Here is an 11,327-nt window from a genome sequence, read left to right on the forward strand (position 1 = left end):
CGGAAAGGCAAAGGAACTAGATAGGTAAAACAACTTTGAAAAAGAAGAATAAAAGGGGAGGAATCACTGTATCTGATTTAAGACACACATAGCTATAGCAGCCAAGACCGCGTCATATTGGTGGAGGGACAGACGCATAGATCAATGGAATATAACAGAGAACTCAAAAACAGCCCCCACACAAATATAGCCAAATGATTTTTGGCAAAATGCAAAAGCAATTCAATGAAGAAAGGACGGTCTTTTCAAGAAATGTTGCTGGAGCAACTGGCTATCTGTAGGCAAAAAAAAAAATGAACCTTGACCTAAACCTCACATTATATACAAAAATTAACTCATAATGGTTCATAGATTTAAATATAAAACATAAAACTATAGAACTTTTAGAAGAAAACACGGGAGAAAATCTTCAGGATCAAGGACTTGGTGAACTGTTCACAGACACGAGACCAAATAAAACAGAACAAAAACCTCAGTCTGGAAAGGTCACACTGCTGAGCACAGTGGCTCACGCCTGTCATCCCAGCACTTTGGGAGGCCAAGGCAGGAGGATCGCTTGAGTCCAGGAGACCAGCTTGAGCAACATAGTGAGACTCTGTCTACGAAAAACAGAAAAATTAGACAAGTGTTGTGGTGTACACCTGTAGTCCCAGAATTTGGGAGACTGGGGCAAGAGGGTCACTTGAGCCCAGGAGTTTGAGGTTGCAGTGAGCTATGATGACACCACTGCATTCTAGCCTGGTCAACAGAACAAGATCTTGTCTCAAAAAAAACAACAAAAAAAGTCACACGTTGTATAATTTCATTTATATAACATTCTTAAAATGATGTAATTACAGAGCTAGAGAATAGGTTAGTGGTTGCCAAGGGTGGGGGATGTGGGGGGAAGAGGTATCGTGGCTATAAAGGGGTATCTCAGGGGAGATCTTTGATGATGGAATAGTTGTGTGTATCAATTGCTCAGCATGAATCTGCATATGGGATAAGATGACATAGAATTATACACACTGTACCAATGTCGGTTTCCTGGTTTTGATATTGTTATAGTCACATAATATGTAACCACTGGGGGAAACTGGGTGACGGGTATAATTTCCAAATAAAGAGTTTAAAAAGTCTGGGCCGGGCGCAGTGGCTCACGCCTGTAATCCTAGCACTCTGGGAGGCCGAGGCGGGCGGATTGTTTGAGCTCAGGAGGTCGAAACCAGCCTGAGCAAGAGCGAGACCCCGTCTCTACTAAAAATAGAAAGAAATTAATCGGACAACTAAAAATATATAGAAAAAATTAGCCGGGCATGGTGGCGCATGCCTGTAGTCCCAGCTACTCGGGAGGCTGAGGCAGAAGGATTGCTTGAGCCCAGGAGTTTGAGGTTGCTGTGAGCTAGGCTGACGCCACGGCACTCACTCTAGCCCAGGCAAAAGAGTGAGACTCTGTTTCAAAAAAAAAAAAAGTCTATTGTCTGAAAGAGACCTGCTTTTCACAGTTATAAAGAAACTCCACCGCATTTCTCTTTCCATTTCAATATTTTAACCCCCTTCGAAATGTAAAAAGGCTCAAAGCCACTGTTTTTCTTCTTCCTCTCTTTCTTCCAACTTCCTTGGCTGTCAATGAGCTGAGGCTTTGGACCCAACCACAGCTAATTCAGAGAATGAAATGAAATGAAAGAAGCCTGAGGCTAAGCCCAGGGCATAGCCTGATTTACTGCTTGGAGCTCTGTGGGCTCCTAGAACTCCAGGGGTCCTACAACAGTCCCAAGGGGCTTTGCAAGCGAGAGAGGCCTAGCCCAGAGTAGGTGCAGGCTCAAGCGCCAGCCCTGTGCTCACCTCCCAAACCGCCCCACCAGGCTGCTGGGGAGGGGACGACAGTGGGACATCCCAGATGTGTTCCTCAAAGGACAGAGGGCACATCACATTCCATACTGTGCTCAGCTTCGCTACTTAGACCAGGGAAACACGGTATATTGAGCAACTGGTTATTGGTAGCACATCGAGGAAAGATACGGCTGTTGTGTTTTAAGAGAGATTGGAGCCCACGTAACACTAAGGACTGCTGGAGGGTAAGGGCTGGAGACGGGTGGGGAACAGGTGGAAAGAACTCTTACCTGCAAAACAAGATCTGAATCTTCATGCCTCCCAATTGTAGTGCTTTTATTTAGGACAAAAAAGCCGTCTGCGCTCTTTAGATAGGCTTTCATCCTCTCTGTTTTCCCTACATAAGGTTTTCAGAAAGAATTTTGTTAGAAAAATACAGTCCTCTAATTATTCAATAACGTCATACTTAGAATCAATGAAATACCCCAGAGTTATGTCCAAGGGGAGAAGTCAGCGGAGGTAGGAGCGGATAGATGACTTAACAACGATCACAGTGGCAATTCTGCATGTTTTAAGGCTATCTGTTCTGACAGTGATATCTAGCTAGAAGAGCTTGGTTCCAATAATCAAACAGAGGTCATTTCTTAAGCAACTCCGGGCACGAACTAAAGCTAAAATAGCCACAGCAAATCTGAATCCCACTGATACTTGCTCTCCACCTCCCATTAAGCTGAGTATGAGGTTAGTTATCTGACATATCAAGTGTTCAACTTCCTAACCCACAGCTTACTAGCTCTGTGACCTTGGATGAGTTACTTACTCTCTTTGTGCCTCAGTTTCCTCATCTGTAAAATGGGTTTTGTGAGTATTAAGTATAATGATACATGTGAAGGGTCTAGAATGGTGTCTGGCACACACCGAACACTCATTTATACAACTTCTAATACTGTTGTCAACCTTGGCTTCTCAACGGATCCAAGGAAACCTGGGCTTCTATAGAGCTTCCTAAAGAGGCAGGCGTTGAAGAAGCAGGCACTAGAGGACACTTTCTTTTTAAATCACTGCAGTTCTTCATATATTTAGTTAGAAAAAAAGGATGATTTCTAAAGGCAAAGTACCAAGATTATAGCTTGGCCATGTGATCGGGACCCTGCACATATTTTCCGCCAACCTTTTACTATGAAAATGTCAAACATACAGAAAAGTTTAAAGAAGTGGATGGTGAACACCTGTATACCCACCACGTAGATTCTACAATTGGCTTTTGCTACATTTGCTTTCTCACGTATCTACCCACCTATCCATTCACCCACCCAGTTATATTTTGATGCATTTCAAAACAAGTTCTATACATGCTTTTAAAAACCAACACTTCAGTGACTTCAGAAAATTCTACAATGTTGACAATAACTCATCTTGATGCTTGAATTCGAATTCTAATTTCAGATGTCCAAGTACACAGCATGACAGCCTCCATCCCAATGCCATGTCAAAGAACAATAGTCCTTCTCTTTTCTTTTCAGCTGAAAAGCCACTGAAATGCACAGGTGTTGGACCATGGATAAAAACAAAAATCATCTAGTTGTGACAGTGTGACAGTATAGACTCTCAGGGCTGGTTCTGCTTCTCATCATCATCTCTGTCATCATTTATTGAGTCCCTAATAAGTACCAGGCACTTATCCTCGAATACATGATGACTCTTCATCATCAGAACAACCCTCCTGTAAGGCAGGTATCATTACTGTCCCCACTTTACAGATGAGGAAACTGAGACTCAGAGGGGTGAAGGTCACCCAGCAGTAATGGCAGGGAGGGGACTGTGAGCCTTTGCACGTCACTAGCTCATGTACAATCCTCAGGCAGCTCAACTTTTCACATCTCCACCGCTGCTGGGTGGGGCGGGGGTGGGTGGGAGAAGAGGCTGCACTGTTTGCTTGCACTTGGGACATGCAATGACAGAAAGTCCTTGAAACCAGGATTCTAGTGTCTGAAAGGAAGAAAAGGCCCTACCTGAGGGCATGAGAAATAACATAAGCCAGATAGTTTGTTCGTAAACGCTGAAGCCTACGGGAAACCCCTTCCCTCCCACAAATATTGACACTTTCATACCATGAGAAATAAATTTTATTGTTAAGTTCACTGTCATTAATAGAGGGGAAAAGACATTTCCTTTTCCAAAAGAACCTTGCCCTGCTGCCATTAAATTGCCTGAGTTATTAATCTTCAATTGCAGAGGACAACATTATCAAGCACCACATTCAAGCCTAATTAATCTAAAATGAACTTGCGAGAAATGTCTCTTCTGTGAAAAAACCACAGCAAATGCCACCAGAGTAAATTCCAAAACTCGAATGATTTGCTCATTTGCTTTTTAGCTCTTCCCCCAGATGTTCCCACGGCTGGTGCCTTCTCTCTGCTCAGGTGTCCCCTTGCGGTAAGCACCTGGCCCTCCTGGCATCTTCCAGTCACTTCACTGTCTAGCTGGCATGTATCACGGCTGTGGTTCCCTCCTTGGACTCACCATTCTCTGCCATTTTCTTGTTCCTTTATTTAGTGATGTGTTTGCTGTTTGTTTCCCTTTCACTATGATATCTGTTCCAAGAGAGCCAGGATTGTGTTATTTTTGCTAAGCGACAACGCTCCATGGGTGTCTTATGTTTGTACCCATCTTCAGAGCAAAGATAGAGGTTTTTTTTCCTGACAATCTTTCCAAGGATATTTGGAGGGCAAACATCCTGTGAGGATAGCCTAGTGTCCCCCTCCAGGGCAGAGGGCAGATTTGTTTATGATGAAGGTGTCTCCTTCCAGAGCAAATGTTGGGCAGGTTTGCTAACGGTCCCTTTAAAAGATTGGGGTTTCCTGAGCTTGCGGATTCTTAGCTGGGACACAGACTCGCTGTGTGCACAGCTTCCACCTGGGCTGTTCTGCATCACCTGAGGGGCTCGCAGGGCAACAGGAAGCACTGCAAACGTGCAGCTCGTGCTGCCCGATGTGTGTGAGTAACAAAGTCCTTTGTCTCTGGCCTCAGAGTCTCCAGTCTTCTCCCAGAATCCCTTAAGCAGGGGATGGCTAACTTGTTACCAGCTTGCAAATAGGGCGAAATCTCAGACCCTTGGCAGTTCCCGATAGTTCTGTTCATGACTCCATCTCTAGCTCCCAGCCTGACAGGTAGTAGGTGCTCAGTAAATCCTTGCTGAATGAATGAAAATATAAAACGATGCCTTGCAGCCTAGGAATCTTTGATGATTACTTTTCATTTTTCCCTTCAGTATTTATTCCAGGGGACATTTCGAAAAACTTAAAGTCTATTATTTCTTTAGCTATTGTTCCACCTTAATCTTGCCCTGTGCAGTCACTTGCCTGGCTGAAAACACCGTCGAAAACGATGTGAATGTGCTAAACTCTGTAAATTAGTTCTTAACGCCACAGAGCACCCACCACAGGAAAGAACGAAAGAGCTTCCATTATCTGCCCGCACCCCTGACCACAGAAGGCTGAGAACCGAGCTACCAAAGCAAAATTTCTATTGAAGGCTACAAGGTCTTAGGTGTCCTGGGAGCTGTAGAAGTTCCCCAAGGTTGTATGTGAGAGCGGAGAGGTCAGGAAAGGAGGCCTCTCGGACCAGTGGGTGGGTGTCCTCTGCAAGTCAGGGGCTGCAGAGGCGCCCTCCTGATGCCAGCTGTAGCCCACAGGGCATCCGAGAGAGGCCAGGCTGGTGCCCAGGAGGGGCCTAAGGCTCGGGCGGGTCGCCCCGAGGCTGGGACGGGGCTGCACTCAGGGAGGAAGGGTTGGTGTCGGGCACTCCCCCGGGGTGTTCCTGGGGACCGGAGCTCGGATCGGAGAGGAGGGGCCGAGGAAGCACCCTCCTCGGCGCATAGCCCTGGACCCGGTCGAGTGCGGCCCGCGGTCTCGGCCGCGCCCCTTCCCGCGCCACACTCACCTGGCGGGAGGACGAAGCCCTCGCTCCGCCGTCGGCCGAGAGCCCCGCCCGCTCGGCAGGCGCCGGGCTAGGTCTGGGCGAGGCAGCCCGGCCGCGCTCCCGCCGAGTCTCCAGCCCGCGGCCCGCACCCCGCGCGCGCGCCCGGCGTGTGTACGCGCGTCGCCATGGCAACGCCGCGCCCGCCCCGTGGGTGAGGGGCGTGGCCTGCGCGGCGGCGGGCGGAGGGCGGCGCGGGCGGCACCCATACCGGCCATCGTTTGTCCCGCGCCGCTGGGACTCGCCGGCCGGGCGCCGCAACTGGGGAAACCGAGGCTCAGCGGTCGCGGGAGCGGCCCAGGGTTCACGACGAGGACGGAGCAGAGCGGGGATTCGACTCGGGAATCCTCTCTGTTGCCCCTCGCTCCGAGCAGGTGCGGCGAGGGAGGCGGGGCGGGTAGGGGTGAGGTGGACGGAGCTGGACTCGGGAAGCTTGGAGGTTGGTCCCCCTGCCCCACCCACATCTCTGGTCCTTTCTGCTGACAGACCAGAAAGTGGAGTAAGCGGAGGGGACCGCCACCGCTGGGCGCGGGCATGGGCACTGGAAGAGGGATGGAGTGGAGCGAACAATTTTGAAAGAATGAGGATTTCTTCCATGTGCTGGGGGAAGGACATTGCCAAGCCCACCACCCTACTGCCTCTGCCCTTCCCTGTTAAAACTGACGTGTGTTCATTCTTTTGTTCTATCTTTATCTCTGCAAACATCCCAAGGCCCTGTAAGTGACAGTTCTGGGGCCCCAGAATCGACCTGGATCTGTCACTGTCCTTAAGAAGCCCCCTGCCCAAATCAGTATAATAAAGGGATACCTGCAACCCCCTGTTTATTGCAGCGCTATTCACAAAAGCTAAGATACGGAGTCAGCCTCGGCGTCCATCAGCAGAGGAATGGGTAAGGAAAATGTGGTACACAACAGAATACTATTCAGCCCTGAAAAAGAATGAAATCCTGTCATTCCCAGCAACATGGTGGAGCCTGGAGGACATCATGTTAAGCAAAGTAAGTTGGGCACAGAAAGAGAAATACTGCATGTTCTCACTCATATGTGGGAGCTAAATTCAGCTCCTGGAAGGAGAGAGTGGACTTGCAGGTATTAAAGGCTGGGAACGGGGATGGGAGGGGAGGACGGAGAGAGGTTGGTTAAAGGACACAAAATTACAGACAGATTGGAGGAATGAGTTCTGGTGTTCTGCAGCACAGTAGGGTGAATATGGTTAAATATAATTTATTGTATATTTTCAAAAAGCTGGAAGAGAGGATTTTAAATATTCACAACACAAAGAAATGGTAAATGTTTGAGGTAATGGGTGCGCCAATCACTCTGATTTGATCATTGCATAATTGTATACATGTATCCCGTAAATATGTGCAATTATTACCCGTCAACCAAAAATAAGAGGAAGAAAACCCCAAAGCCCCCTGCGCAGTGCGCACAGGATGGGGGGATGGAGTGTGTTAGGAAGATGTGCAAATGCAACCTCCCCCCACTCCTCTGCCACCTGTTTCAGACCAACCTCTTCTGCCTGGGAGCAGAGCAACCCCACTGACTCTACCTAGAGAGGGCCTCATTTCACCAGCAGAAGATGGCTGACAAGGTGCCTCAAAACAAAGCAAAATAAAAATCCAAAAAACAGCTCAAAACATTTTTCTAAGAAAGATGAACTATGGCAGACTGTACCCTAGTCAATAGGAAGGTGATGTAGGAGAGAATCATGAAAATCGATTTTGGGTGGAATATATGGTAAAGACACTCATACATACCTAAATTTCTTTTAGAAATGCTGATTCCTGGGCAAAGACCCCCGAGATTCTGATTTAGCAGGTTTGGACTGTAGTCCAGGAATGTGCATTCGTAATAAGCTTGGCAAAACCCCTGATTCATGCAGTTGAACTGCTGAAACCTCTGCCAGAGCTTGTTCCCGGAAATCTCTTTCAGGCCCTCACTCAGCCTGGAAGGTTCCACCTGGGTCAGTTCCCTACAACCAGTAAGACCCTATGTATAAAGTGCTAGGTGTGATCGCAGAGGTGGGGCCTGAGTGAAGGCTTCACAGGAACAGGGAGGGTTGGGCTCAGCTTCCCAGGTGTGTTTCTGCCACAGGACCTTTGCACTTGATGTTTCCTCTCCCTGGAACATAACTTCCCCCAAGATTCTCCTCTGCCTGCTTTACTGAAATATTCTTACTGAAATATTGCACTATCTAAAATTGTTTAATAAATAACCACCAAACCTACCAGCCAACAAAAAAGAGCAAATAAAAACAATCCACAAGAACAGCAAGAGCTCATCAGACCAAAACGAAACCCCAATGCTCTGTCCCTCTGCCCCCTTCTTACCACTTGCCATGATTTGGACATTTGACCCCTCCACATCTCATGTTGAAATTTGAACCCCAGTGTTAAAGGTGGGGCCTAGGGGGAGGTGTTTGGGTCATTGGGGCAGATCCCTCTGGAATGGCTTGGTGTTGTCCTTGAGGTAATGAGTGAGTTCTCGAGGTAATGAGTGAGTTCTCGCTCTGTCAGTTGAAAAGAGTCTGGCACCTCCTTCTCTCTCTCTCTCTCCTCCTCTCCCCATGTGATTTCTGCACACACCGGCCGCCCTGCACCTTCCATTGTGGGAGGAGGAGCCTGAGCCCCTCACCAGAAGCAGGTGATGGTGCCATGATTCTTGTACAGCCTGCAGTGAGCCCAGTAAACCTCTTTTCTTCATAAATTTGCCAGCCTCGGGTAGTCCTTTTTTTTTTTTTTGAGACAAAGTTTCTCTGTTGCCCAGGCTGGCGTGCAGTGGTGCAATCATAGCTCATTGTGACCTCCAACTCCTGGGCTCAAGCAGTCCTGCCGCCTCAGCCTCTTTAGTAGCTGGGACCACAGGCTCATGCCACTACACCCGGCTACTTTTTAAATGTTTTTTTAGAGATGGGATCTCTCTGTGTTGCCCAGGCTGGTCTCAAACTCCTGGCCTCAAGCAATCCTCCTGCTTCAGCCTCCTAAAATACTAGGATTGCAGATTTGAGCCACATTGCCTGGCCCCAGGTATTCATTTATAGCAAGAAAAATGGACTAAGACATTCTTATCATCATGGAACATACTATTTCCTTTATTTATGTTATTTATTGTGTCTCCCTCCCATATCCACACTAGAATCTAAACTCCATGAGGGCAGGGATTTTTTTCTGCGTTGTTCGCTGCTATACCAACAGTACCTAGAACAGCGCCTGCACGGATGAATGGGCAGGGGGCAGCCGCTGCCACCCTCCTACAGTCTGGCCTCCTGCCCTCTGAGGGCTGCTGAGCTGACCTGTCCTTACCCCAGGACATCGGCTTCTCCAGCAGGCTGCCCAGGCCTGAGCACCAAACCCCACCTGTCCCCGGCCCCTCCAGGCTTGTCTTTAGTCAAGCTCTTGTCATCATCTGGAGCCCAGGACACAAACTCGCTCACTGCTAGACAGACTCCAATGAAACCCAGGCTGGCCGTGAGCTGGAACAGCCCACAGCCCCTCGCCAGGCTTCAGGAGACCACCTGTTGCCATTAGTTGACCTCTCAATGAAGACATCGTAAGCTGAATGCAAAGTTGACATTCACACGCACTGGAGCAGAAATTGCCAAATCTTGATCAGACCCTCCCTCCCTCCGGTGCCACTGTTATCCCAAGCGTGTGTGAAATTCTCCAAACCCAATTCCTTATAATCCATTTCATTTGAAAAATGGAAACTAACACACCCCAATAACTTCAGGCTTTATGATAACATTGCCTAGGTTGAGTGAGAGAGTTGTATCTTGCAGTTAAACAACGATGAGATATTATTATAAAAATACTGCTCCTGAAGACAAAAATAGATGTTTCTAGATTATCTGGACTTTTTGATTATTTAGACTTATTGAGCTCTGGCTGGCTACCAAGCCCATATTGTGGGAAATAAGGCTCAGAGACATGCAGGAATGTACCCAAGGTCACACAGCTAGAAAATCTGGCAGGATTTGAATCTAGATGAGTGTGACAGGGAAGGTATAATATTTGCCCTGGGAGACTTTGGGTGACAGCTGTCACAACCACAAGATGACACCTGCTCACCACCTGCTTTCCCTCGCTTCTGAGCAGGCCGAGCTCCTGTCTGTCCCAAAGGCCCAGGCAGTGCCCAGGACGTGGAGGGAAAGGAATGTGAGCTAAGTGGGGGCAGCTCAGGCCTGTCACTCCCCTTCCTGCTGGCTCTGGGCACTGGGCTTCCTTCCTGCAGAGCTTCTGCCCCCATAAAATCTCATCCTCCCCTGCCACCTTCCCTGGGCTGTCCTGGACTGGGGAGAGCCACCTCTTCCTCCCTCCTGTTCCCTTGCATTCCAACCTGAAATGGATGCTGGCTTCGGGCCCAGCTGGGAGAGGCGGGGAGTCTCCCTCGCCTCCGACCAGTGAGAGAGAGGCAGCCCAGGAGCAGGAAATAGCCAAGTTGTTGCGCAGGGTGACAGATGACAGAGAGCAGAGGGCCCACTAGAGACTCCCCAGCCTATTAAAAACCTGACCATATAAGCTTAGGAAGTACAGATTTTTATATACAGACTCATAAAAATAATTTCAAACCATGGAGAGAGTAACTGGTGACCGAGGCCTTCTGTAGCAGTCCTCACCCTTTACCCCGGCAGAAAATGAGAAAGCAAGCCGCTTGGTCTCACGTGGGCTCTTTATTGCTAGTTCGGGGCATTCATTTTTCTTGCAAATCAGTCTTCAAAGGCAATTTTCCGGAGTTCCTTGTGCTTTGCCGTGGGGTCAGTCTGTACATTCTGGTCTCAAACTGCCAAGTGTTCTCGTCCCGCCTGGGGTGGGCCTGGGTTTATTTTGTCTGAGCCTCGCTTCCCTCACCTATAAAGTGGGGATAATAACAACCCTGACCGAAAGGACGAAATGGGTTAAAATGTATGAGATAGCAGATCGGTGCCTGGTACAACCAAATCGCTGTAGGCATGTTTGCAATTATTATTGTCTGTTGTTTTTCTCTGATGGTCGAAGAGGACAGCCCGACCTCAACCCGGGTCATAGGCACCCTGGAGAAGTTTCGATTTGATCAAGGCTCAGTCCCACTGCGGCGCACACCTGGTCTCCAAACAGTCCCTTGTCATCTGGCTGGCTGTCCTGGGGCCTTTCTGGTTGTGGATATCAGAGACAGGATGAACCCCCTCCCCTGGGGGCCTGGGAACTATTAATAGCAGTCTCTATGGGGTGGCGCCTGCTGGACAACTTCATAAATTCTACGTCCGGGCATCTGGGCAAACCGCCACTATTTTTTTGTGAGTGACAGTAAACCTTTATGAATGTGGTTAACAAAACCATCTAATATTTATTAAGGCTAACGAGGTACCAACCACCATGTCATGCACGGTTTTATTTAATTCTTAGCCCAACCCACTTCATAGAAGGAAGAACTGAGGCAGAGAAAAGTCAAGTAACTTACCCAGTTATGAATCTTGTAAGTGGTGGTTTCCAGTTGAGTGCATAGTGCTGTATTTTTTGGTAAGCTTTTTATGGAAGATAACGTGTGCATTGAAAAGCG

General features: G+C 48.3%; 1 protein-coding gene across 1 annotated transcript in view; it reads right to left on the minus strand.

The window, feature by feature from the left end:
• FHAD1 (forkhead-associated (FHA) phosphopeptide binding domain 1) overlaps window positions 1-2,195 on the minus strand; it is a 117,496-nt gene extending 115,301 nt beyond the window's left edge. The window contains exon 1 of the mRNA XM_012662483.1: window positions 2,103-2,195. Coding sequence (XP_012517937.1) covers window positions 2,103-2,195 — 93 coding nt within the window. The remainder of the gene's footprint in view (window positions 1-2,102) is intronic.
• Between the last annotated feature and the right edge of the window lie 9,132 nt (window positions 2,196-11,327).

The sequence above is a fragment of the Propithecus coquereli genome, unplaced genomic scaffold (genome assembly GCF_000956105.1).
Source record: "Propithecus coquereli isolate 6110/MARCELLA unplaced genomic scaffold, Pcoq_1.0 Scaffold77, whole genome shotgun sequence".
Classification (NCBI taxonomy): domain Eukaryota; kingdom Metazoa; phylum Chordata; class Mammalia; order Primates; family Indriidae; genus Propithecus; species Propithecus coquereli.